The sequence below is a fragment of the Melopsittacus undulatus genome, chromosome 16 (genome assembly GCF_012275295.1).
Source record: "Melopsittacus undulatus isolate bMelUnd1 chromosome 16, bMelUnd1.mat.Z, whole genome shotgun sequence".
In the NCBI taxonomy this organism is placed as follows: Eukaryota; Metazoa; Chordata; class Aves; order Psittaciformes; family Psittaculidae; genus Melopsittacus; species Melopsittacus undulatus.
The window spans coordinates 3151855-3178780 of NC_047542.1; the positions used below are offsets into that span (position 1 = coordinate 3151855).

General features: G+C 60.9%; 1 protein-coding gene across 8 annotated transcripts in view; it reads left to right on the forward strand.

Moving 5' to 3' along the window:
• Nucleotides 1-26926, forward strand: part of PLEKHA6 (pleckstrin homology domain containing A6) — a 45686-nt gene that overhangs the window by 709 nt on the left and 18051 nt on the right. For 2 of the 8 annotated variants that reach the window (XM_034069982.1, XM_034069984.1), the window contains exons 1-7: nucleotides 831-2211; nucleotides 2523-2599; nucleotides 3203-3260; nucleotides 26200-26280; nucleotides 26388-26502; nucleotides 26599-26703; nucleotides 26790-26862. In XM_034069982.1, coding sequence (XP_033925873.1) covers nucleotides 2129-2211; nucleotides 2523-2599; nucleotides 3203-3260; nucleotides 26200-26280; nucleotides 26388-26502; nucleotides 26599-26703; nucleotides 26790-26862 — 592 coding nt within the window. In that variant the 5' untranslated portion in view covers nucleotides 831-2128. Of the gene's footprint in view, nucleotides 1-830; nucleotides 2212-2522; nucleotides 2600-3202; nucleotides 3261-14088; nucleotides 14219-24021; nucleotides 24500-26199; nucleotides 26281-26387; nucleotides 26704-26789; nucleotides 26863-26926 lie in introns of those variants that run through there. The other 6 variants (XM_034069980.1, XM_034069981.1, XM_034069979.1 and 3 more) reach the window with 5 other exon arrangements.

The following is a 26926-nucleotide window of genomic DNA, read 5'->3' on the forward strand; positions in this document are numbered from 1 at the left end:
AGCAGCGTTCCCTGGCACCATCTATCAAATTACAAGCAGTTTACAACCAGACATAAAAAGGATAGGAAGCAATTAGCCTTTTTCTGCTTAGCAGCTCTTTCGCTTGAGGTGGTGACTGGGCTCAGTGCTTGAGCTGGGAAAGATGGGAAGGAGCAGAGAAATCCTGCTTGGCCAGCATCACAAAGCACAGGGGTGCGATGGCCGTGGTGTCCCCACATGGGCAGTCTATGGAGTAAAGAGTGAGGAGATGATGGCCTGAGCTTACAGGGGACAGTGTTCCTATTGACAGCCGGGCAGGAGGCACAACGCACGGGTTGCATCAATGGGAGCACATGGCTCTCCCTGCGGTTGCGTTTCGGGTCTGGTTGATGGAGAAGCTTTTTGTCCAGGAGATGGTGCCAGAGCCGCACAGCAGCGCAGGGATGCGCAGCCACAACCAGCACCAGCACCCCAGGGCCACTGCAGAGCCCTCCCTGTGGAGGGATGGGCACATGTGGGGTGAGCGCAATGACAGCCCCGTTCTGTGACATTCCTTGTGTGTGACCCACACCGGGATCGTGCTCGGGCGCTGGTGGCTCCCTTGGCAGGGCAGGGCAGCCGCGATGGGCTGGGTGTGAGCAGCAGCCGGGGACAGGCGTCCTCCTGACCGCAGCTCAGTGCATGGCAGGGCTCTGCCCTCCTGTGCCTGTGGATGGAGCCAGGCTGAGAGCATTGGGGCTGCTCAGAGAAGCTGCGTGGAGACCTCAGAGCAGATCCAGTGTCTGAAGGGGGGTACAAGGATGCTGGAGAGGGACTCTGCATCAGGGACTGGAGCAGCAGGACAAGGGGTGATGGCTTCAATGCACAATAGAAGTGGTTCCATCCCCAGCGCCTGTTTTTGAGTTGCTTTGAGGTCAGCACCACCGCATGGAGCTGCTTTAAGCACTGAGCATTATTCTTTGCTATGGTTTGGGTGTTGAGCTCTATTGACAGGAGAAACAGAGCAGGGCCCCTAATCTTGGGGTGCATCACAGCAGCATCACCCCAGGGCTCCTGTGGTCATTAATCCAGTGGTGATTGATGCTCTGTGGATGGGTTCATTGATGGTAACCGATAGCAGTGGTGTGACTGGGGTCAAACCGGGGCAGGTTCTGTGTCAGGCTGTTCCCACCAGGCAAAAAGCCCAGTATTGCAAACCCCAATGCCCAACGTCATTCCAGAGAGCCTGTGACCTCCTCAAGCCCTATCCATGGCACACGTGGGACACAGAATGGAGTGTCTGGAATGCCCAGCCCTGTGGCATCGCTCCCTGCGACACCAGGGTCCCCTCTGATGCTCTGTGATGGGCTCGTTGGGACTCACCAGACGTGTTTGTCTCCCCCAGTGTTCAAAGAACCATAGGAAGAGTTTCCCGAGGCTGCAGGGGAACTGGTTTCCCTGAATCCTGGCTCTGATGTGAGGAATGAGCTCCAGCCGCACAGAACCAGCCCCTTCCTCCCTGCTGTGGGGACCAGCTCCCTCCCTCCCACCTCTGAGGCCTCCTCAGCATCTTCCTCCTTGTGCCATGGCAGCTTTGCCAAGGCGCCGCTGAGGCAGGAGGTGATTGCCTCCTTCGCAGGACCCCACCTTTCCCCTTAAAAGCCGTTTAATTGAGGGCTAAGAACAAGCAAAGAGAGAGAATCCCCACCGGGCATCTCCGAAAGCGCTGCAGATATCATCAGGGTGCCCTACATAGAGCCTGGGCTTGGCTGCGACATCAGACGGGGCAGCAGAACCTGCCATTGTTTGAAAGGAACAGGAGAGGGAAGGAACAACTCCGTAATTACTCAGCAGCCGGGTTAATGGGTGGTAATTACACCGCGGCAGGAGGAAGCTGTGCCGGGCTGAGCCCTGCAGAGTCATGGGGAGAGCCGTGGCCCCGCAGCCCGGCTCGCAGGCAGGGAGGGTGGCAGCCCCGCTCCCAGCGGGTTAACTCCATGCGTTTGCTTGGGAATCCTTCTGCCTCCCTCCTTGGTTATCCACAGCGAACAGAGGCCGGTGGAAGCTCCGAGCTCTGAGCGAGCTCCTGGGGGGACCCGGAGCGCTCGGGCACGTCCCAAGCCGGGTGCTGGCCCCGTTCCGTGCCTGAGCTCCCCCCATTGCTGGCCCCATGGGGGATGACATCGAGTGGCTGGACCTGCCGGGCAGGTGGACCTACGGCGTCTGCGGGGATGGACGTGTCTTCTTCATCAAGTACGGTCCCGGCTGTGGGATGGGGATGGAACTGGGGTGTGAGGGGGATGCTGGGGGGGGGGGGTGCAGGGGGTAGGGAGCCTTAGGCTGGGATGGGAGCAAGGGGTACCCCCTGCTGCAAGCCTCTGCACTTGGCTGTTTCCTTGTTGCACACTCACCTCTCTTCCACCCCTCTTCTCCTTGGGTCACTGCTGCCCCAGCCTGGTGGATGCTAAAACCTGATCCTTCCATTCCTTTGTCTGGGAAAGTCAGCCCTGGTGATGGGAATGGGCTCCCTGGGTGCTGACATCCCCGATCCTTGTCTTCCACAGTGATGAGACCAAGTCCACGAGCTGGGTGCACCCCAGCACAGGCTACTCCATCCAGAGCGGGCACTTCTCCTGTGCTGGTAAGGGACGGCTCTTGGGTCTTGGTGGGTGCCCTTTGCCTTCCCCAGGCATCAGAACCTGGAGATGTGGAGTGAGAGCCCCCAGCAATGCAATGGAGACCCCCAAAAGCTGAGCTTTGAATGTAGGGAGGGTTGAGAGGGGTTGAATGATGCCCGTGGCCATGCCCCATCTCCTGGATATGGGGTATCCAGCTTGAGAGAGGGTTTGGGGGGGGGGGGGGGGGGGGGGGGGGGCTTTTAAGTGTCTCCTTCAGCAGAGAGACTTTTGTGGTCTCAGACCTGTCACTGATGGAGAGGGGACCCAAAGTGCTTTAAAAATGCAGTTTGAGCATGTAGGAACCCACCACAGCAAGATGGAGCATCCCAAAAGGGTCAGGAGCATCCCAAAAGGGTCTGGAGCATCCCAAAAGGGTCTGGAGCATCCCAGAAGGGTCAGGAGCATCCCAAAAGGGTCTGGAGCATCCCAAAAGGGTCAGGAGCATCCTGGAGCTTCCTGCCCATATTCCGCTGCCCTTCCCTGCAGCTGCTCCTGGTGAAGCAGGACCTTGGTGTGACAGTGGGGAGGGCAATGGAGGGTGACCCTGCTTCTGCCTTACCTTCCAGGGCTGCCCCGAGGCTGGGAGGTGGACACCACAGTGCACGGGGGCTTCTACTTCATCAAGTAAGTGAGAGGGGTCTGGGGGAGAAACTTCTGCCTCTTGCTCACACCCTCGGCTGCTCCAACCCCTGTGTCCAACCTGGCCTTGAGCACTGCCAGGGATGGGGCAGCCACAGCTTCTCTGGGCACCCTGTGCCAGCGCCTCAGCACCCTCACAGGGAACAGCTTCTGCCTAAGAGCTCAGCTCAGTCTCCCTTCTCTTGGGCAGGTTCAAGCCATTCCCCTTGGCCTGTCCCTACAGGCCCTTGTCCCAAGCACCTCTCCAGGTTTCCTGCAGCCCCTTTAGGCACTGGAGCTGCTCTCAGGTCTCCCCTTCAGGAGCCTTCTCTTGTCCAGGCTGCCCCAGCCCAGTTCTCAGCCTGGCTCCATGTGCTCTGAAGCCTGGTGTTACCTGTCCCTGCATGGCCATGGTGGTCCCTGTACGTGGTTAAGCAGGGACCAGGCCCAGCTTTGGGCTACATCCTGCACCCATCTCCTGCCTCTGGCACTGCTGGGACAGGCACAGGAGGCAGCTCTGGTGCCAAGTCACCGTTCCAGATGCAAATGTGTGTTCTGAGGGCAACTGGAGCTGCAGGGTGATGAGGGGCAAGCCAGGCAGCCCCCACCCTGCATCAGCCTGCAGGGAACAGTCCCTGGAGCCCAATGAGGGCTTTCTGCATGGCCCTGCAGTCCTGATGCTCTTGGGCTGGAGCTCAGGCTCCCCAGGGCAGGTGGTGCAGAGCTGGCTGTGCTGAGCGGAGCTCAGTGAGGCTCTGGCCCGAGGTGCTGCTCCGGGAGCACCAGTTCACCCCAGCAGGTTGTTCCCCATTGCCTCCCACCAGTGCAGGAGCTGGGACCCTGGCAGGGTGATGCTGGTGTCTAGACACAGAGCTGCAGGGCTGCGAGCCGGGTCCTGCCGGGTGAGGCTGTTCCAGACGGGATCTTTGAGCCCGTTGCTATCTGCAGGTCCCTCTGTGTGCTCAGACAGCCGTAAACCCGGCGAGAGCAAAGATCCCAAGGGCTGCAGAGAGCACCGGGATTATCCGGTCTAATCTGTCAGGCAGAGCCAAGGTGTCCTTGGATCAGCCCCATGTCGAGTCGTGCAGCCACAACCATCACCACGGTGGGGATGCTCCCAGCAGATCGGAGCTGGTGCCTGCAGCACGTCTGGGATGCTTCTCCATGGCAGGGGATGTCCATGACTCCCTGCACCCCATGGTGGCAGGGAATGCTGCTGTGGAACAGGTCTGGGCTGGAGATGGCAGGCTCCTGTCATGGCCTGAGCTGATTGTGTACCCCCAGGGTGGCACTGTGGCTGGTGCATGCCCTGCACCTTGCTGCACACATAGAAACAGACCGGTTTGGGTTGGAAAGGACCTTAAGGTCATGTAGTTCCAACCCCGTGCCACGGGCAGGGATGCTTTACACTGAATAGGACCCAGCTGCGGAGAAGGGAACTGCTGGCTCCATGTGATGCTGGTACCCACCTGGGCCAGCTTAGGGTGCAGGAGGGCAGGGGGGACTTAGAGCCACCCCATCAAGTCCCTGCTGCCTGTGGAGCAGGGGACAGTGGCCTTGGAGAGGGGACAGTGTGGAGCTTTAGGGATGTTGGGGTCCTTCTGCCAGGGAGGGATGATCCCACCCAGTGTTGGGGGGTACTGAGGGGGAGATACAGGAACCAGAGCACCCAGTGAAAGCCAACCCCATCCCCAGCCCCTAATGCTGGTGGTTAATGGGGGGATTATAGGATCAAGGGCAGCCACTGGGTTTTCCTTCCTGGACAGCACACATCTCCAGGCTGGTGAAGAGCCCTCCCAGCCCTGCCTGGTCTATTACTGACCCTTGGCATAGCCCAGGGTGGCCCTTCAAGCTCCAGAGAGTGAGCTGGTCTTGTCGAGTGGTTTGCTGCCTGTCCTCTGCCTGCTGCATCCTCTCCCTGAGGAGCAGATCCCATACTACCTGATCAGCTGCAGTGCGTCCCACAAGCCTGGCTGGGGAAAAAAGGGCTCCCCTGCCCCAAGAGATGTAGGATGTGGAGCGGAGTGTTGTGATGGTTGATTCCCTGATGCTGGGATGGAAGGGAAAGGATGGATCTGGCTGCTCCCTGATGCTGGGATGGATGCAGGGGGAGCAGGGTCCCTGATGCTGGGATGGATGCAGGGGGAGCAGGGTCCTGGTGTTCCCTGATGCTGGGATGGATGCAGGGGGAGCAGGTCCCTGATGCTGGGATGGATGCAGGGGGAGCAGGTCCCTGATGCTGGGATGGATGCAGGGGGAGCAGGGTCCCGGCTGTTCCCTGATGCTGTCAGCGGTCCCGGGGGGGGGGGCACATCTCGGTCCATTCCCCCCTCCCCGGTGCTGCCGGGGGCCGGCGCGGCCCCCCCGCGGTGCTCGGTGCCAGCCCGGCGTCACGTGCCGCTCGGTGGCCCCCGAGCATGCCCAGCTCCCGCTCGAGCTGCGGCTCCGGCTCCGGCTCCGGCTGGAGCTGCCGGGAGGATGCTGCGATCGTAGGCACCGGGGGGGGCCCGGCTGCCGCCCGGCCCGGACGGTGAGTGCCATCCCCATCCCCATCATCCCCATCCCCATCCCATCCCCGTCCCCATCCTCCTGCTCGGCGCTGCCGGCCGCGGAGCATCCCCTCCTCGGGAGCAGGGAGCACGGGCTCCTATGGGGGGGATCCCGGCCCGCACCCCACGGCCAGGGCAGGTGCAGTGGGGACCAGGCTCCCCCTCACCCCTCCTGCCCCACTGTCGGTGACAAGTGAGCCCCCCCCAGCTGTCCCCGCCGTGGGTTCTTGTGCTGCGCGCTGGTTTGTGCCCCCGGACCCCCCCCGCCGCCGCATGGGGTCCCCCAGGCTTGGACTCAAGCACCCGAAACCCCTATGTTCATAACGGGGGGCTCAGCCGGGTCGGAGCCTCACCAACCCCGCTGTGGCTGGTTGCTTTGCTGAGGTCGCAGCCAGGATGGGATGTGATGGATGGAGCCGGAGATGTGATGGATGGAGCCGGAGATGTCGTCTGGCGCTTCCCAGGGACCCGAGTGCCTCCTTGGCCTTCGCGCCTCCCGTCTCGCTGTTGCTGCAAGCAGGGCGCCAGCCTCCTCCTCCTCCTCCTCCTCCTCCTCAGCACACACAAGGCAGAGCCTTGCCTCAGGGATGCGGTTCCCTGTGCGATGCCTCCGTCCCCCCCCGGCACGGGGGTGTCTGGCGGTGCTGGAGCCGCTGCCCCGCGCCGTCAATCGCAGCTTTGTTGCGCCACGGTTGGATCTGAGGGAGCAGCGTCGGGTTCCTCACATGATGGGGCATGTTCCATACCCCACTGTATGTGAAACCCCCTCCGGATGGGTTCCCAGGGACCCTTCTCCCCTATGGCTCTATGGGGACCCCCGCTCTGGTCCCCCTCCATCACCTCATTGCGGGGTCCTTCTGTGATGTGGGGCCATGGTGTGGGAGGGCTGAAGCCGGGTTTGGTCCGTGCTGCCTGGCCCTGCCATCCCACCGTCACGTGTGCCGCGGTCCCTTGGGTGCAGGGGCCCAGCTTCCTCGTCCAGATGGCTGCTGAGCGGTGGTGTAATCCCTCTGTGCAGGGAGGAGAGAGGGAAGCAGGAGCAGGGAAGGGATGCGAGGCCATCCCGGCATGGGGAGAGGTGCCAGAGACTGGGCATGGAAGGAACCCAGGTGGCATTTGCTGGAGGAGAAGACATCTTCCAGGCAGGCAAGGCTGTTTGTGGCGCTGCTCTGCAGCCGGGGATCAGCAGCACCCGTTGGCTTCTCCCACAGCTTCACGTCAAGAGCATCTGCATCCCGCTGCTCATCCCACCGTGCTGGGAGCTGGGGCTGCTGCACTGTTCCTCCCAGTATGGCTCGTCCTGTGGCACACGTGTGTGCATGCACCCGGCTCTGTATGTGTGTGTGCTCTGGTATCCCTGTATCCCTCCTGAAGGAGAGCTCCTGTCCTGTTCCAATCTGTGCCATCCTGCTTGTCCCCTTCAGTTAGCTGGGATAGGAGGAGGCTTCCCAGCATGGCCCTGGTGGAGCTGGAGCCTCCTTGCCCAGCTGGGGGACACCCATCCCCATTGCCCATCCTGATCCAGCTCCTTGGGGAGCCAGAGCCAGGATTAGGAATCCTACAGAGGGGGTGGCCGAGGCTTTGAAAATGACAGGAGCAGCAAAGCCTCTGCCAGAGCCTGCTCTGGGGGGAGCAGCCCCGGCACCCCCAGCCCATGCTGGGAGCCCCATAGGCACCCATCCCACTGCAGCATCCCGGACCCGAGCACCCCATCACTGTGCCCACATCCCTGCCTGTCCCCTGCCGTGTTTTCCTTCCGAGTTCCCATAGAAACCAGCGGGAGCAGCCGCTGGGCTGGCGGGCACGAGGGAGAGGAGGCAGAAACGGGCAGGAGCAGGCAGGAGAGTGAGCTCCATGCCTGGATGAGCCGACTGCAGTGGGTGCTGATGGCTGCGAGGGTACCAGTGTCCATGCTGCTCTGTGCCATGGGGATGATGCATCAGCATCACCCTGTCTGCTGCCATGGGAAGACTGCATGTGTGTGTGCACACCAGGCCTGGCATTGGGCACAAACACCAACCCCGATGGGTAGCGTGGGGCTTAACCCCCTCCCAAAGCCACCTCAGCAGCCAGGCAAGGTCTTGGGTTGTTCCTGCTCCATCTTTGCCCCTGGGAATGGGCTGGGATGGGGATTTCTCCTGCCTGTCTTTGCTCGCTGGAGGGGGAAGCAGCTCCATCGCTGCTGCTCTCTCATACATTTGTAGTAGCATCCCCCTCTTCTGTTTTCCTTAGCTTGAAACATAATGATCTGCAGCAGGCAGAAATAGTACAGCGAGGGATGTGCCATCTCCCCAGTATCCTTGTTTCTCTCTGGGATCTGGCAGCTCCATGCAGCCCCTTCCCACTATGGTGTGGTATTGGGCTTCACTCACTGCCAGTCTCCAAACCCACCTGGGTTTCCCTGGCATCCCGCGGATGGGATGATGGGCACGCAGGGCTCCTGTTTTCCCCCAGCTCTTCCCACTCCTTTCAACGTCTGAAGGTGGAAAACAAGCTGGGAATGGTTTGTTTCTGTAGGGGCAGGTCGGGGCTCTCCTGGTTTCCGGCATTGCTCTCGTTTGGTTGCAGTTCTTATTGCAACACGGGAGCTGCGGGTGAGGCTGCTCCAGCTGCGGTGTACAGGGAATCGGGTTGTGCCCTTAATCCATGCATCCACCAAAGCTCTTTATTAAAGATTCAAAGTCACCAAGTTCTCAATTAAGGGATGAGGCAGCTCCTGATCCACGTTTCTGGGTCAGTTGGAGAAAGGCTATTTAGGACCTGGTGGTTGTTTTCCTTTGATGTTCCTAAAGGAGATGCACCTCTCCTCCTTGGGAACACGGCTGCTCCTGGCCACAGTGCTGAGTGATGCCCCATTGCCCTAGGATGCTGCAGGCATTGCCACCAGCACCACCAGGTCCTGCCACTGCTGTGCTGCTTGGTGCCAGCATCCAGGCCAGCGCTGGGGCTCAGGGGGCAGCCTGGGCCCCCAGTACTCAGCACCAGGGTCCCCTGCTCCTTAGTGCATGCTCATGGGTGGTCTGCACCCTGCCAGGGCCCCCCTGCTCTCAAGGGTGCTCCTAACCCTCTGTTTACCTCAACAGCTTCCACTTGCATGGGTGTTAATTGCAGGAGCTGACAAGGCACTAATTAGGGGATAATGAGATGGCTTTTGTGTGATGCTGGCGCTCCTCACAGCCACCCTAATACAGACACCCTGCTCCATATCCCTGATCCCACTGTGCCGTGTCCTGCTGCTGTTGTCTCCCTTTGCCAGCTACCACCCTTCTCATCCTCCTTCCCTTGGGGCTGGGGACTGCAGGTGGGATTGTGCCTTGTCCTGAGAGCATCTTCCTGCATCCTCCCGCATCTCCAACATCCATCTTCCTGCCGCGGCCACCACCACAGAGCCACTGGTGCCTGACAGGCAGTGAGGAGCTGTCCTTCCCTATGGAGCCTCCAAGACCTGGAGGCCGGTAATGGCCTTCCAGTGCCACGTTAGGAGCAGGCCTGTGGCTGGTGATGGCCTCTGCCACACGGTGGGGACACAGCGGATGATGTGCTGCGGCTGAACAGCCAGGACCAGTCTGGCAGCCCCGGCACTCACCAGCCCTGCTGGGCCGGTTCCATGCTGCTGGTGATGCTGCACAGGGACCCGCACCCCGGGGGCCCTGCAGCACAGAGGGGCTTGGCTCTGTTGTCCCCCCCAACCCTTGCAGGGTGTTCATCTGCTTGATGAGCTTCCTACACCGAAACTCCTTTTCTTGCCTTTATTCTTGCAGAGAATTTAACCACGAGGCTGCACCCTCAGGGCCCAGAAAGGGGGAAAACATCAGGAGGTAGAAACCTGCTGCTTTCGCCTGTGTTTGATGATTCTAAATGCAATTGCATGGTTCCAACCTGCTAAATCTGGGGTGCTGGGGGGACCCTGGGCTGATGCTCCCATCTCCTTTGCCATCTGTTCCACCGGCGCCACTGTGTGAGCATGGGGCATGTTTTCCTTCCCTGTTCTCCTCTAAATGCCTGTTTTGTGGATGTGCAAACGCAGTGACCTTTCCCAGAGCTCCGGCTCTGGCTGCCGGCTGCTCTCTTGTCAGGGAGATGAGGATTCCGAGAGCAAACTCCAGGGCCGCTGGGCTCCAACACTCACTTGGAATTGCTGTGATGAGTTCCCAGAGGGAAGGAAGAGCTCGTTTCCTATCTCTTCCCCTTGTGCCCGGAGATGCCAGGCCCTTCACCAGCCGTCAGTGCTGCTGCTTCGCATCCCATCCTCATCCTCCCCACATCTCCCTGCCAGCTGCGATCCGTTCTTGCTGTGACCTTGTGCCTGCTGCTGTCACAGGAGGCTCCGTGTCCCTGCAGTGCCTCAGGGTGATGGGGCAGAGGGTCCAGCTCCTACCTGTCCCCTTCCCCAGTGTCCTTGGCACACTGGGGGGGCTGGTGGCCTCTGTGGGCTGTGGATACCCTGTATGTGGATATCACCATGGATAAGGTGGGAGCCAACAGGGATGTTATTGGTGCAGTTAAAGTTCACCTGATGTTAGGAGTTGGAATGGGCACATGCTGCAGGGGTTTGGGGTGGCTCGGAGCTCTTGGGGCTCCTCCAGCTTCCAGCAGGATGCTTGTGGGCAGCAGAGCAGCACGGACCCCAGTTCCCAATCCCATGGGAATGGGCTCAGTGGCAACTGGGGTGAGGAGGGGATGTTGGGATGTGGCTGATGGTACAGAGATGGAGGGATGAGGATAGTGGGATGCTCCTCACCCAGGCAGAGCCAATGCTGCTGCTTTTGGGGTGCCAGGGGGGCTGCAGGGGAGGACATCCAAGCTTGGGCTGTATCAATGGCTCTGTGGAGAGGCAGGGAGCTCCCAACAATGGGGAAACTGAGGCACGGTGCCAGCAGGTTCCTTCGGTGAGCAGGTTCCTCCCTCTGACGTGTCCGTCCCCGATGTGTGGGGTGCGCCGGAGCACGCGTGCTCTATCTGACACCCACAGTCCCATTTCCTGATGGGGTTTGGGTGTTACCATCCCATAATTAGTCTCTAATTGCTCTCTAATGAGGCAGCAATCCCGCGGCAGGGATTGCACTTGGAAGGGCTTCCCCTGATCCCGGCTGCTCCCTGCAGCCCCCCCAGCATCACACCCAGACCCCCATCCCTGCAGGGTGCTGGGGGGCTCAGTGTTGGATCCATGGACAGATCCAGGGCTGGATGTCCGGACAGAGGGGGCTGCTCTGCACTTGCCCCTCTCCCAGTGCTCCCAGTGGGTGGCACTGGGGGCACTGGGAGGTGGCACGTGCCTGGCAGCCTGCCCCAGCTCCTACCAGTGCAGCCTTTCATTCCCTCCTGGCATCTACCCCACTGCCTCCAGGGCTCCTTGTGGATCTCTTCTGCCCGTCCCACTGGAATGGCCACCGTTGACAGGGTCCAGCTTGCCCAACCTCTTGCCCATCTTCATTCCCTGCTCCCACATTGCCCCAGGGAAGAGCCACCCCATCCTTGCGCAGCATCCCTCAAACCCTGCAGCGCTGTTTCCCTCCGATCCCATTTAAATCCTGCCACCCTGCAGTCGGAACGGAGAGTGCTGGGTATTTATAGCCTGGCACGGATGCTGGGAAGCAAACATGCGTGGAGAAGGGGGGGAGGTTGTTTTGGTCTTTTATTTTCCCCTAATCCTCCTCTTTGAAAGCCAGGCCGGCTCTGCTGGAGCTGGGGGTGCCCACACACTGGCAGATCCCGTGTGTAGGATTGGGAATGGGACCACGCATTCCAAGCACCCTATCCCCTCCCCTCGCCTTGCCCAGGCATGGTTGAGTTGAGTGGGAAGGAGGAAACAGGGCTGAGCCCCCATTGTTTGGGGTGTCCCCAGGAGCTGCTTTCGCCTCCTCGGTGTTGGTTTGCATCCTCCTGCCTGGGGCTGTGGGATGCTGAGCCCAAGGGGGATGCTCAGCCCCTGCTTCCTGGCACTGCAAGCAGGGAGATGAATGGGGGGCAGCGAGGAGGAGGAGGAGGAGCGCTGCGAGGAAGGCTCAGGTGGGTGCCAGCCCCGGGTGAAGCCCTGTGCCCTGCTCAGGGCCTGTGGGGCTGTTCTCGGCAGCAGCAGCTCTGCTTTCAGGTCGGTTGAGCAGCGATCATCAGCGATTCCAGCTTTATTGCCAGCCTCATGCACTGCGTGTGCCTCATCCCTCCCCTGCCAGGCTTCCACTGACAAACGATGCTCTGCTGGGAGGTCTGGGGGGGTCCATGCTTATTTCTCTCTCCCACCCCTCCATATCAAGCGGATTGAGTGATTCATAAACAAGAGGTGATGCTTGGAGTGGGAATGTGATGAATCTTTAAGCCCATCGAGGTGAGAGGCTGCTTGTGTGCTGCTAAGGGGGTGTTTGTGGGTTCAGCACCCCTCAGCCTTGGGGTACAGCGCCGGAGGAAGGGCTTGTGATAGCAGCGAGGCTGCAGGGGCCTTATCTTATCCCTGGGCTTATCACCAGACATGCTTGTGCTGCTGATAAGCAGGACCTTGGGTTCAGGCGCGGGTTGTTGTTGCTGGGGAGCGATGCTCCATGTCCCAGCACTGCGGCTGCAGGGATGCAGTGCAGGGCTCAATGGGGGTGCCACGGGTGTGGGGTCCCCCCCTGTGGCTGCTCTGCTGCATGGGGGGATGGAGGAGGCACCTTTTGGTGCATGGATGGTGCAGAAACCAGGGCTGGGAACAGCTTTTGCTCCTCTTTAAGCTAAAGAATGCACAACCCCCCTGGTTTTTGGCCAGGATAACCCTGGGCTCATCTGGCTGTTCCAGTAGAAGGGGTATATTCAATACCTGAGTCTCCACCAGCAGGAGCCCTGGGCCTTGCTGATGGTCTCTGCTTCATTCCCAAGGGATTTATGGTCTGCTGGAAGAAGACTATTTTGGGTGCTGCTAGGCCACATTGATGTCCACCAGAGGAGCCAGAGTGGGAAGACACTGGTGCTGCCCAGAGCCAGGGCTGCTTGTAGGGCACAGTGGGTGCTGTCCCAGTGGGGCAGGAGGACCCGCTGTGGGACCAAAGTCCCTTGTGATGACCCTGGGGAGGAAATCCCTGCCCGAGGCCATCTCATCCCCATCGCACCCAGTCAGTCCAGGCACTCCAAAGGCAAATTTGCTCTTCCAAAGTACTTCTACAGGATGCTGCATGGGGGATGGACCCACAGTGCTGGTGCCTGGGAAGGGCCCAGTGCAGCGGGTTTCAATGGGGTCTATGGGGATGGACACGTCTCGCACTGTTCCTGCCTGGGATCAGGCAGTGAGCACTGTGGATGCAGGTGAATGGGGCGCTGCCTGCTCATAAACAGGCTGTTATTGTTTGTGCACAGCCCGGCAGCGCCTTGGGGCCACTTGTGCAACCAGGGCGGGGAGCTGGCTCCCAGCGCTGCCACTGCGGCACCCCCGGTGGATGGATGGGTGGATGAATGGATGGATGGATGGATGGGTGCATGGGTGCATGGGTGGACAGATGGACAGAAGGATGGATAGACGGATGGATGCTGCATGATGGAGAGGGCCCCATAGATGTGCCCACCCTCTCCATGCTATGGAGTTGTTTCACCCCTACCCAGCGAAGCAGTTTTGGGGCTCCCTCCCCTTTCCCATGGGCAATGCCTGGGAGCATCCCCGCTCGCCCCGCAGGCTGGAGCAGGGGTGAAGCAAGCACAGCCCAGCCTCACCGATGGTATGTGGCTGCCCCGGTTCTGGGCTGCTGGTGAGCCTGAAGAACAGAGGAAAACAAGGCAGGGTTTTGTGTTCCTGGGTTGTTTCATCCTGCACAAGGAAGTCCCGTGGTGCCACAGTGCAGCCGCGTTCTGGCTATTGGCCACAGTGGTGGCCATGGTATGGTTCAGCAGGGCTGGTGAGTGGCACCCATCACCCTGAGTCACACACCAGTGCCAGCAGACCCCCCATCAGCCGATCCAGCACGGTGCTGAGTCCCTTTGGGCTGTTTTATAAGGTTAAACATGCACTATTTGCCTCTCCCATATTGCTGGGTTAAGCACCAGTGCTGCCCACTGGTGGGTCCCAGCCCCATTCCCAAAGCACCGGGAAGCAGACCTGTCCAAAGCATTAAAATCCCATTTGGATCACAGCATAACCCAGTGTCCATTGAGCACACTGGGGTCCAGGGCTGGTGTCGGGGGGTCTCTGGCAGGGGTGGCCGGTGCTGTGGCTATCGCAGCGCAGGGCTGGAAGGTGCCTGGTGTGGCCGGGAGCAGTGGGAATGACGTGGAGCGGGGTGTGGATGTGTGTGTGTGTGCTCAGCGCCTGTTTATATAGGAAGGAGCCAACCTCCAGCTTCAGGTTTCAGACCTCGCTTATCGGACGTGGCGGCTCCCGGAGGTCACCGGCGCTTCTCCCCCTTTCCCATCAGCTCCCACCTCGGCTCCGAGCCCACTGCCCTCGAGCACCCGGTGAGCAGGGAGGGAGAGCCGGGAGTGGGTGCTGTGCTGGGGGTAAGGAAGGAGCAGGGGGATGGAGGAAGAGCCCCCAGCGCTGGAGCCAAAGGGATGGAGATGGAGGGGTCTGCACCGTGCCAGGGCATCCAGAGGGCTGGGCTGTGCTGGAAGGGGGCTGCAGAGCCATGGATGGGGTAGAGGGGTGTAGGGAGGGTGGTTGTGCCCGTGGATACAGCCCTGGCCATCAGTGTGGGGGGAGATGTTCGCACCATGGGCAGGGATGGGCAGCGCATCCCACCGGGCACAGGCACGGGAAAGCCTGGCTGCGCTCTCCAGGGGTTAAACTCCTCTATGGAGCTCAATGGAAGGTGTGGCAGCGAGATAAGGCTGGCAGAGCCGGGAGTGGGGCAGAGGCACCCGGGGCGTACACACAGCGCGCTGCTGCTTCCAGTGCTGCCAGGGAAGCAGGGATGTGCGCTGGGATCCTGCCCACCCGCTCCAAAGCCGGGATGCTTGGTGGGATCCTGCCCTCCTGGTCCATGGCCGGCAGGGGCTGTGCCTGTGCCCCCTGCTCCGGACTGGCTCTAAAGCCTGGGGGAGCTGCTGTCCCTGCCCTTGGCTGGGAATAACGCTGCAATCTCCTGGAAGTGCTGCTTAAAGTTGCCTCTCTTCCCAGTGGAGAGACCCAGGTGCTCACCCGCTTTGTACTGTTTAAAGGGATGTTTTAAGGAAGGCTGTTTTAGAGCGACCCTCTGCTTACCCTGCTGTGCCTCCCTGGGCTTTCCTGAAGCCTGGAAAAGCCCCTTCCTCCCTAGACCCTCCCACCCAGACTGCTGGGATGATGGTACCGGTGTCCTGCCAGTGTTGGAGGATGCCCCAGCATCCCTGTCTGGCAGCAGTGTGTGGCTGTTGTAGATCTCTGGTCTGCAGTGTGGGTTCACTGTGGTTTCCATCCCGTTGCTCTCAGGGATACTGGGGGATGAGGTGATCTCCCCCCCTAGCAGTGTGTTCATGGCTGAGCCTGATCCTGGCACCATCCCACTTCTTCCTCCCCTCTCCCTCCAGTGACAGTGGGGGAAGCACCAGGCTCTGAACTGGTCCCTGCTCCCAGTGGCCTCTCCTTCATGTTCTGCAGGGCTACTCATTAACCCTGTGACAAGGAGGGACCTTCTACAGCTTCTGGTGATGCCCAGCATGGCACAGAGCAGGGATGTCCCCTCTGCGGGCCCCATGTGGTGCCTGCTCCATCCTGCTGGGGCAGGGAGATGCATGGAGCGGGAGGACACATGAGGGCAAGTCAAGGGCATGGCTGGCTTCTTTCCACTCCCTGGTTCCCTAAGGAGCTGAGGTTTGTGACCACGTTCCCTTGGCTGTTGCTTTGATTCCCTGCATCCTCTGGGCTAGATTGAACTGGAGACACCGGTGGATGTGGAGCATCCTCCCCTGACCCACACCCACAAGAAGGCCACAGCCATCATGCTGCAGGCACATGGCAAAGGGATCTCCCACCTCTCCAGCACCCAACTGCTCTTCCCACATGTATTGCCCCATCTCTGCCTTCTGGAAACAGCACAAGCCTCTGGCTCTTCACAGAGCCGAGCAAACCAGTTCCTGATGGAGGGCAGACACTGTGCTTGCTCCCCTCAATGAGCATCCTTGGGGCACACTGCAGGCAGCTGCAAAGGGCTGTGCCACCACCCCAAAGCCATCGCTAAGGGACCTCGTCAGGCTGGGAATGACCCAGCTCCAGCTTTGTCAGGCTCAGGAATCCCATCCTCAGCTTCCCTCCCCAGGCAGTGCTGTGGATGCAGGGCCAGAGGAAGCAGGGATGGGCTGTGCTGCAACCGGAGCCCGATGGCTGCATCTCCCCATCGGGATGATGGGGTGATACTTGTTTACGTGACGCTGGGGGAGAAAGGGGAACTGGCAACTGGCTCATTTGCAAATGGGATTTCTGGGAAGTGAAAGGCTGGCGTGCACTCAGCCTGGAACTGTCCTGGTTTCCAATTGGAAGCATCCCACAGTGACTAAACTCCATTCAGGGGAAGGTCTCGTTCTGCTGAGCCGATGCCACTACTGAGCCCTGCTTTTCCCCCAGCAAATTCCTTGCTTTCCCCTTGCAGCTGCCCCTCGGGGCTGTTGTTGGCTTCGTGCACTAATTGGGACGCAGCTGGGAAGCTGGGAACAACCAGTGATTCACTGGGAAGCTGTCCCCAGGTGCCCCAGCCCTGCCACACCAGGGTGTGGTGGGTTGGGGATAGCAATAACAGCGGGGTTGTCCCATCCAAGGGCAGCAAGGGCATCGCTGCACCCATCCTGGCACTGGTGCTTATGGTTGGGTTGAACCTATAATGGTTGTTGGAAGAGGTGAATGGTGGGATATGGGGAACATGAGCTGCTGGGGGGTACAGGATGTGCCCCTCGGGGGCTGTGTCTCAGGATGGTTGTGCTGGAGACCAGAGCCTCCAGGTCTCCTGGGTTGTGTCCTCCTCAGGTGTGTTGGGGTTCCCACTCTGTACATGGAGGCTGGTGGCTCTGGCACTGTCAGAGTTGGAGGCACCCATGGGTGCCAGGCTCAGCTCCTGCCCATGGCAGATCCCCACCATTGGCTCTTCTCAGGCACTTGGGAGCACTTTTGGGAGCACTTGGGTGCCCCATTGCACCCACACCGTCATCATGGGCTGCTCCTGGGGCTGTGGACCCGAGAGTGAGAGAACCTTGGCCACTCGGGAGCGAATCAGTGCAAGGCACTTGCACAACCGGGATGCGCGCGCTGTTGCATCACAGCTCGGTTACAAGCTGTTCCGAGGCCTGCGGAGGTACAGGAACAGATCTAAAAATGGGAGTGTTACCCCATATACCTCCATCACACCCGTGCCAACGTAAGGGACGTGTGGCACAGCCCGGGGAAGGCAACTGGGACAGGAGCTGGGGTGCTGGGGAGGATGATGGGCTGCCTGCGATGGTGACCCACCACCTGGACCAGCTCCATTGCGGCACAGGAGGCAGAGCCAGGCTGCTCCTGCCCAGGGATAGATCCTGATGGGCACATCAGGCCCTGAGGGAGCCCTGGGCTGCAGGAGCCATGAGCCATGAGCGTGCTGCTGGCACCAGCCCAGCCTCGGCGCTCCGACAGGCGTGGGGCTCCGTGCCGGCACCGCGCGGCACAGCCGGCTATGCCAGGAATGTGCCGAATGAGTCGGGACTTGACTGCGGGAGGTCAGCCCAGGAGCTCACCATGAGCTGGGGCAGAGCCGGAGCTGCTGCAGGCCCCTACCCTGCTGAACCCCAGTGCGGATACTGTGGTGGCACTGGTGCTGTGTTGGTGTTTGCCATGTGCCGTGCTGTGCCCCCTGCACCCTGGGGTGCTGCTGTTACCACTTCTCATCCCTATGAGCGCATCTGTTTGTTAAAGCACCCGAGTGAGAGCAGAAAATGGGTGATTTGGATAAAAACAGGCAAAAGCCTCCACAGGGAGCAGCACAACAGCTGATGGAGCCCAGGCTGAGGCTCACCCCAGTCCCTATTCCGGTGGGCTCAGTGAGTGGGAATAGGAGCAGAACCCCAAGAGCAGGGGGAAGCTTAACAACAGCACCCAGCATCACTGCTCCCTGCTCTGGGCCCTGTGCCCTCCACGTGCTCCCAACTCCGGCTGTTTGCTTGTGGCTTCATGTCCTGAATGGATGTGGGGAATGGGAAATCCAGAAGCTGTGGCTGTATCCACCATGGGCACAGGGAGCCGAGCCCTCCTGCTGGCAGCGGGTCTGATCAGCCGCCGCGCCTGCAGTGATCCACAGCTCATTCCCATCTGTGGGATTCTTTAGCCATTTGATGGTCTCGTATCATGATTGAAACCATCCCGCAGCAGCTTTCTGCTCCCGGCCGCGCAGGGTGGTGCTGTGCAGATGTTGTCCGAGGTTATTTAGGAGCACTCGCAGCCCGGCCGCTCCCGGGGCCGCAGCTGGGGCTGGAGAGGGCGAAATTCCCTGCGGATCGGTGCCTGAATGCTGCGGTGACAGCGGGTGTTGTGGGCTGTGAGTACCTCCAGAGCCAGGGAGACCATGGGAGCTGGGATGGGGATGGGGAATGAGCCCCTTCCATGTCCCTCTGCGTTTGCAGGGAGATGCAGCCTGGAATGGGGCAGTGGCGATGGTGACACCAAAGGGGTTTGGGGACGGGGGGTGGGACGGACACACACAGGGATTTGCTTCCATTGTGCTTGGGGCTGTGCAGAGGCAGAGCAGGGCTCTGCTGGCTCCAGGCTATGGCACAGCCGGAGGTTAATCATTCAACCTCTCTGTGGGTTGGGTAACACAGCAAGAGGCAGGGGGGTGATGGGGACATCTGTCCCTCCACATCCCAGACCTCAGGCATCGGAACAGCCTCTGTTCCTGCTCCATCCCCCTCTCCATGGGGATGTGCACAGTCGCAGGGGTACAGCAGCGTGCAGGGGACCCTGGCATCAGGGTGCTGGCAGCATCGAGAGCGAGCTGAGCAGCAGCCCCGGGAGCCAAGAGCTGCGGCTGGGTTGTAAACATGATGGGTAACGTTACAGCCATTGATATTCCTTGGAAAAGCTGCGTGAGAGAGAGCTCAGAGACCCCTGAGCTGAGGGATCCCAGCACCAGCACTGAGGCACAGATGGAGGTGCCTCCTGCCCCACTCCTCAGGGGGCAGAGGGCTGTGAGGCTCAACCCTTGGCATGGATGCTGCTGCTACCCCGGGGATGGGGAGAGCAGGGTCTCCTGCAGCTCCCACTGATCTGAGCTCTGGTCCTTGGTTGCATGAAGAAGCAGGATACAGTGCATGGGGTATCCCTTCTGGGGTCCATGCTGCCGAGGGAGCAGGTTGGGGTGCGTAGAGACCTGATGTGCTGCGGGAATGGGGTCTCTGTGGGGTGTGGATGTCCACGGACACCCCTCGGCATCCCTGCAGTGTCCCCATGTGCTGCGGTGCTGGTACAGAGGCTTTATCGACACAAGCACAAGATGCTTGTCCGTGCCGGCCCCGAGGGGGTTAAAGCCGCCGGCAGCCGCCGGGGCTGTTAATGATTGATACCAATGACGGTGTCCATGGGCTCGGGAGGAAACATCCACCCCGGCGGCTGCGGGAGAGCCTCGGGCTTGGCCAGCGCCGTGGACCGACGGGTGAGTGCTTGCGTGCGGCCGTGGCACACGTGGGCCATTGTCTGCAGCCACCGGGGACCGAGAGCAGGCGGGTGCTGGGCACGGCGCTGGATGCGGAGCACGGAAGGCGTCGGGTGCCGCTGGGATTATCGTGGTGATGGGTTAAGCAGGTGCTGGGGATTTGTTCCAGTAGGATTTCGCCAGCGCCGCTGCCATAATCCCGGCTCCTGACCTGACCTGGTTGGGGCCGGGTTTGTTTTGATGCCAAGCTCCACTGATTGCTTGGGACAGGTATTTCTGCCCGCTGGAAGTGGTTTCTTAAAGAGCTTAGTGAGGTTTAAAGCAGCCGGGTCTGGGGCCGGCTTGTGGCGTGGAGGCTGCATTAGTGGATCCCCTTTATTGGGGTATCACAGCTGGCCAGGCGCCCCAATACCCTCAGGCTGGGTTTTGGCCACAGCTGGGCCAAGGGAAGGGGGAAGCTCTGCAGCCCCATAGTGGTTCCAGATCAGTGGGAGGCTGTGGAGTGCAGGGGGAGAGGCTGAAGGATCACATCCTGATCTGATAAATGCCCTTGATGTCTTGAGCCAGCTGATGTGGGTCTGCCCCATCCCATGGTGGCTTGGGGAGCCCGGTGATCCGGTGCACATGGGGTTTGGGCTCAGTCCCTAAGGAAGGATGATGGAGTGACGCGGTTAAAGCAAAGCCACGGTGCTGCCGGGGCTGTCACCGGCTCTGCCGTGGGTCCTGGGCCACCCCATTGCATGGCTGTGACGCTCCCCAGATGTCACCCCACGCATATGGGATGCTGCTGCGCCTGCCCCAAGCTCTCCACCAACGCGTTTTGGCCGAGGCCTGTGACAGAGCCGGGGTTGCCGGGGAGATAAAACACAAACTCCCGGTGCTTTTTGTGCCTTTTCCCAAGCCCAGCTGGAGCCCTCCCACCTCCAGCCCTGCCGCTGCCAGAGCCGCTTTGTTCTCTGGAAATCCCCGGACTTCCCCCTGCTCCCGGCCATCCTGCTCCGGCTGCGGCTCCCGTTCTCCTCCCTATGGACCCTGTTTGGTTGGGATGTCCCTGCCTGGGACACGGCTCCTGATTGTGTGACGGTGGTGACGTTGCCCATGGGCTGTGGGTGCACGGGAGCCGCCGTCCGCCCTTGCCAAGGACTTTGCCCGGCTGCTTCCCGGCTGGATCCAGCTCAGGGTTTTGTGCCTTCCCTCCTGGCAAGGATCCCGTGGGACTCATAGGGTTGATGGAGAGCGTTGATGGGAAGCCTTGATGGACAGCGTGCTTGTAGGAGCAGGGGTAAAGCCTGGCCGAGGTGCTCACTGCCTGCAGCAGCCAGGCACCATGGTCTGGGGTGCGTGTGCTGCTTGGCTGTGCTGGGTGCTGGAGCCTGGGTTTGTTAGCACAGAGGGATACACCGACTCCTGGCCCCATTCCTCATGGCCTTGGTGCCGGAAACGCTTGCTCAGCTGGATGGCGGGGCCGGGATTAAGGCAGGGATGAGCTTATGGAGAAGAACCGGCTGCTGGTCCCGGAATGGGGATGGGCTGGAGGAAAAGGGAGCTCTGGTTTTAGAGTGCCCACTTTCTTCTCAGAGTGCTGCAGATCCGGCAGGCACCGGGATTCCCAGGGCTGCCATCGGCTCCAATGAGCCCATGGCACTGCCCAGCCAGGCACAGGGGGCTCCGTGCCGCTCTTCATCCCACATTTGCCTCCAGGGATGGAGAGCTGGGGCCGGAGGAGCAGCCCTGCTGCTGGCACATGTCCCCTGGCTGCAGCGGCTCCGCCAGACCCGCTCGTGCTGCGCCTGCAGAATTGAGGCTTTATTCCTTATTTTGTTCTCTATTGCATCTCGAACACATCCTGCTCCAGTCCCATGGGGCTGAGCCAAGCCCCCTGCACCCCCTGTGCTGCATGGGGCAGCCCCAGGAGTGCAGGGTTCTGATTTATGTGTGTATTATAATGCTTTTGTTCCACCTCAGGCTCCCTTTGCAAGGACTCAGCATTTGCACTTGCTCGTCTGATGGTGAATGTTCTCCTTGCAGGGTGCTGGGGTAACCCCACATCCCTTCCGTGGGTGCTGAGCGCTGCAGTTAACTGGGAGAAAAGGGGTTTCCAAGGGCTCTGCTCCGAGGAAAGGGATATGGCTGGAGAGGAGAGGGAGAGGTGAAGAAAGGGATAGAAAAACAGAGGAAGGAGGCCAAGCACAGGGCGTGTTTGGCCGGTGGCCACCAGAGCCCCTTGCTTGGGAGCTGCCTGGATGCTGGCCCTGAGAACAGGGGGAACACCTCCAGATGAGGGGGTTCACTGTTGTTTTGGGGGGGTTACAGGCACCGTTTGCTCCTGTCACGGTCCTGGGCTGGCAGAGCCCAACATCCCAGGGTTGGCTTCCCTGTATCCCCCTGTCCGGCTGCTCTGCTCTGGATCTGGGGCTTGGCAGGCCCTGAGCTGCACCTCCCCTCCTCCTGCTCACAGCCGCCAGATAACAGCCCCGACGCCCCGGGGATGGCCGCGGCGCAGGGATGGTTCCCATTAGCTGATGTCTGTTACATGCTGGCCGGGGGTCTTTGAGGGCTGCTTGACTGCATCCACCTTACAAGATGGGATCTTGGCTGTCAGCTCCTGGAGAGGAACCCCCCCGAGCTCAGTGGGCTTGTTCCAGCATCCCACTTTCCCCATGAGGATAGGTCGGGATGCAGCCAGCATCCTGCTCAGCGGCAGCACCCACCGGTGCTTTGCCCCACAGCATCCAGGGTGCACCGAGCTTCCCTGCTGCTGGGAAACAGCTCCCTGCTTGTCCCCATTTCACCTTCTTCCCAGCTGGGTGGTGTTAATGCTCTCACACCCCCAGCTGCAGGGAGAGTAGATATAAAGCAGCTCAACCTCCTGCACCCAGTGCAGCTCCTGCTCACACTGCAGGGTGATGTGGGTGCATTTATTCCCTTCTCTTGCTCTTTACCTCGATGAAAAAGCAAGAGGAGGTTTAGAGGGTTTGTCTTTGATGTTTTCCCTGTGGAAAATCACTGCTTTCTCCTCCACAGCCCTCCCGGGAGGTCCAGATGAGCCCCTTCATCCCTGAGCTGCTGCTCAGAGCCCTGCAGTGTCTGCTCCATGGGCCGTGGAGGATCCATGGCCCTGCCCTCCCTCTCATACTAATGAGTGTGAAATAGCCCAGCTGGTGCATGGAGAAAGGAGCCTGCTCCAGGCTTTATCCGAGCTGGGATAAAGGCTCCTGGTGCATCCCCCTGTGCCATTGGAGTGACTGTGTCATTAGGCGTGATGCGGAGGATGCTGAGGCTCCAGAACACCCAGGAGCAGCTTTCCCTGCTCCTGCCTCACCGTTCCCAAGGCTGCCATCCCCAAAAGGGGCCACAGCTCTTCGGTTGGCTGCTCCTCTTCCTCCGTGGCGGGTGAGCATCAGCTTTGTCACAGAGCTGAAGGCTGCCACGTGCCTGCGGCCGTTGGGGGACCTTGATCCCCATCTGCTTCACTGCAGAGGGTGGCGGTGGCTGAGTGAGGAGCGGGTGAGTTGCTGCTGCTGGGGCATGGGGACGAGCCAGTGCTGGTGGGGTTGACAGGGGTAAACTGAGGCTGGTGCTGCCCGGTTTGTGGTGGGTCCCTGCGTGGTTGGTTGCTAACAGTGCACCTGCAACAAGAGCAGGAATGGCACTGCTCGGCTCCTGCATGTGTGCAGGGCAGCTCTGGCCCAGGGTGCCCTAAAGCAGTGGATTCAGCTGGTTTGGGAGCAGTGATGCTGTTGGTTGGCACATCCCCCTTTAGGCACTGGAGCTGCTCTAAGGTGTCACTGGAGCCTTCTTTTCTCCAGGCTGAACAAGCCCAGCTCCCTCAGCCTGGCTCCATAGGAGAGACCTGAGAGCAGCTAAAGGGGCTGCAGGAAACCTGGAGAGGGACTTGGAACAAGGGCCTGTAGGGACAGGCCAAGGGGAATGGCTTGAATCCCATGGCAGGGGATGGAGCTGGAGGAGCTTTAAGGTCCCTTCAACACAAACAGGTCTGTGACTCTGACCCTCTGCCCATGCTGGGGTTGTGATTCCCATTCCTGGCTGCTTTTCACCACCCTCCTGTCAGGGACCATTTGTGCCAGATGAGGAGCAGTGGGAGCATCCCTGAGCTGGACACTGGTGCTGGCCCAGCCGACAGACAGGGCTGGTTTCCAGGGCTGGGAGAGGCCTGGCAGCCCCGCGGGTGAGCCGTGTCCCACGGTGGTCCGGGGGTGCTGGTGGAGCAGGGATGTGCTGTGATGGAGCCCAGCTGGCTCTGCGTGCTCCGCTTCCTTCTTTGGAGCTTTGAATTGTCAGCGCTGCCTTTCCCCCTCCCTCCCTCCTTCCCTCGGCATTATCCTAACAGCCCTGATGTATTTGCATTCGCTTTCCCAAGTGCCGTGCCCATTCGGAGGGTGGGTCACCCCCATCCTGCTCCTCCCCACTCTCCTCCTGCAGGGTGTGAAGGGCTCCCCGGACTTTTGGGGGTGCTGAAGGGGTTGTTGGTGAATACCCTGTGTGGTGCCACCCTCCTGCTTGCTCCGTGCCCGCTCCCATCCCGCTTCCCATGCCGTGACCTGCGGAAGAGGCAGCAGCGCGGAAGGGGAGGGGGGGATGAGGATGGTTTGGGGACAGCAGCAGGGGGAAGGGATGCAGGCGGTGAATCCAGGGCAGCGACAGCGCTCATCTCATCGCGGCTGCCTCGCCGCCCTGACATCCCCCCCCTTGCACCGCTGCCCTACGGGGTGGGGGGCCCGGCAGCCCCCCGGTGCTGCCCCATCCATCCCTGGCTGCTGCTCCCTGGCTCCGCACCTGAGCTGGGGGAGGCGGCGAGCGCCGCGCTGCCCTTCGCTTCTCCTCTGCGAGCGGGAGCTGCTGTCCCCATCGCTGCCGCACACTGGGGGCTCGCCAGCCCCGGCCGCACCGGAGCTCCCGGCACCGAGGCCACAGCGCAGAGCCCGAGGGGGGCACCGGGACAACCGGGAGAGGACAGGGAGAGCCTTCGGTCGCTGACAGCATCCCCGTGTGGGGCCGGTGTCACCATGGCATGAGCGTGCCCGTGGCACAGTGTGCCCACCGCGGCCATGCCGGGAGCCGGGAGCCGGCGCTGAGCTGGGAGGGCCCTTGGCATCATGCTGAAGTTCCGGGCAGACCGGAGGGTGAGGTAGGAGCATGGGGGTGCTGTGGGCAGGCGGTGGTGGGGGACCCTCGGCCCCGGGCAGTGGCTGCTGCATTGCAGTGCTTGGGAGGTGATGGGATCTCGGGAGTTTCTGGAGCGGGGTCAGCCCGAGGAGATGTGTTAAGGATGCTTCCCGGCTTGTTCCTGGGATCTTGGCGTATCTGGGGCTGGAGGGAAGCTTGGGGTGCGTGGCAGGAGCAGCAGCAGCGGGTATGGTGCAGGGTGGGTGTCCAGGGAAAGAGTGGGACTGGAAACCTGCGGCGGTGCAGGGTGATGGAGGGGATGTCCCTGGCTGGGGGTCAGGCACACTGGAGGCTCCTGGCAGCCCCCCCTTTCCACGGCTGGTGCGGTCGGGGTGCTGCTCGCTTGGCATTTGCATGGTCCCTGTGTATAAACACTGTGGGGGGCTGGATCCTGCCCCGTACCACTGTGGTGCATCCCTCCAAAGTCACTTGCTGGGGGTAAACGGCTCCAGCCCTGGGTGGCAGAACCCCCCTTCCTGCTGTGGAGGCATGGATTGGGCAGGCTGTTCCCATGGATAACTCGTGTTCATCGTGGCACTGACTGGTGCTGGGGGGGGGATTTTGGGGTGCGAGCGCTGCCCCTCTTTTCAGGGTGCACACACATTGCCCAGGTTCTTACAGTGACCCCAAGTGACGGGAAGCAGATCAGCTCCATGTCAGGGTGCAGGATGCGACCTGCAAGGGGGAACAGCTCCCAGCAGGTAGCTCTTTTGGATACGAGGTGTGAATGTCTCCAGAGCCTGGCTGGAGCCCAGGTCAGGATGAAGCATGTGTGGATGGGATGGTCTTGGCAGCTGCCTTTCCTTGCTCAAACTTCCCTTGTGGTGCAGACAGGGAGCGGATCAGCAGCGTGCCAGGCCGATGGTGTGTTGGCTTCACGGGTGGTCAAGGGCACCCATGTCCTGGCATCCTTTGGAATGTCATGGGGTGCAATGCAAACCTCCCTGGATGGAGCCCTGAACCCTTTGCTCCTGACACAGCTCCAGCAGCGAGGCCCCAGGAGGGTTTCTCATGCTGGTGCCGGGGTGCCTGGCAATACCGGCTCTGCGAGATGGGGCAGGGACATGGCAAACGCTGCCAGCCGAGCCCGGAGCCGTGTCTTGCTCCTCCCTATGAGCCTGGAACCACTGGGGAGCCCAGCACCACCGCCTACAGCTGCCTTTGAGTGCACCCCAAGTCACCAAAGCAGCACGGGGCAGAGCTTGGGCTGATCCAGCTTGTGCTGGTGGGTCCTGGGCTGATGTGTGGGGTTTGTGGTGCACTCTCTGGAGGGGTTTGGCAAAGAGCCCTAAAAGCAGAGAGCCAAAGGAGAGGAGGTGACGATGGGGATGTCACTGCAGGTACAGCCCAGGATGGACCATTGCTGCTGCTGCAGTGGCTTCTGAGTGGGGTTTATGGTGATGTTTCTGGTGTCCAGCAGAAGTATCGAGGGCTTTGCCATCAGAGACCTTGTTTTGGCCTGCTGGGAAGTGTCGATGGGGTGCACTGAGCAGATCTATAGTTGGGGTTAGTGGGGGCATGGGAGGGTGATGCTAGAGCAGAGTGCAGGGAGCCAGCCCTGGTGCTGCTGTGAAGCATCGTTATCAGCACAGCCAACGTGGTGCTAAAGGCAAAGTGGGGCACACAGGAGCAATAACCACAGCCCCCCCTCTGTCTCCACAGCCACAATGAAAGGCGGAACACGTTCCTGCACCCAGTGACGGGACAGGCCCCCGAGGACACCTCAAGGCTTGACCCACAAAAGTAGGTTGGCTGCAGCTCCATTGGGTTTAGGGCCTGCGAGTGGGGAGCGATGGGGAACCAATGTGGGGTGAAGGGGTCTCTGCTGACTCAGCTCTCCTGTGCCACAGCCCCACCTCGGACATGTCCGGCAAAGCAGGGAGCAAGCGAGCGGCGCCCGTCACCAGCGAGCCCCCAAACCACACCATGGTGGCCGAGGGGCCCCCGGAGCGCCCCATAGGCCGGGTGGGTGCCCGGGGCCGTGCAGCACGTCCGGGAGCAACGGAGACGGGGAGCAGGGCCCCCCCCTCGGCACTGAGCAGCTCCTCTGCCCCTCTGCAGGCATCGCGCTCCTCCCGCAAGGGCATCGCCTTCGGGAAGCGCTCCAATTCAATGAAGAGGAACCCCAATGCTGCTGTCACCAAGAGCGGGTGGCTCTACAAGCAGGTACCTGAGCCCTGACCCTGATGGGTGCCCCCCCAAAGCTGTGACCCCTTTCCTGGGCACCCACACTGACTGCCCCTCTCTCGCAGGCCAGCTCGGGTGTGAAGCAGTGGAACAAGCGCTGGTTCGTGCTGGTGGATCGCTGCCTCTTCTACTATAAAGGTGCAGCAATGCAGAGCCGGGTGCTCCAGGGCTAACCTGGGCTGGTGCAGTCTTCCAGTGCCTA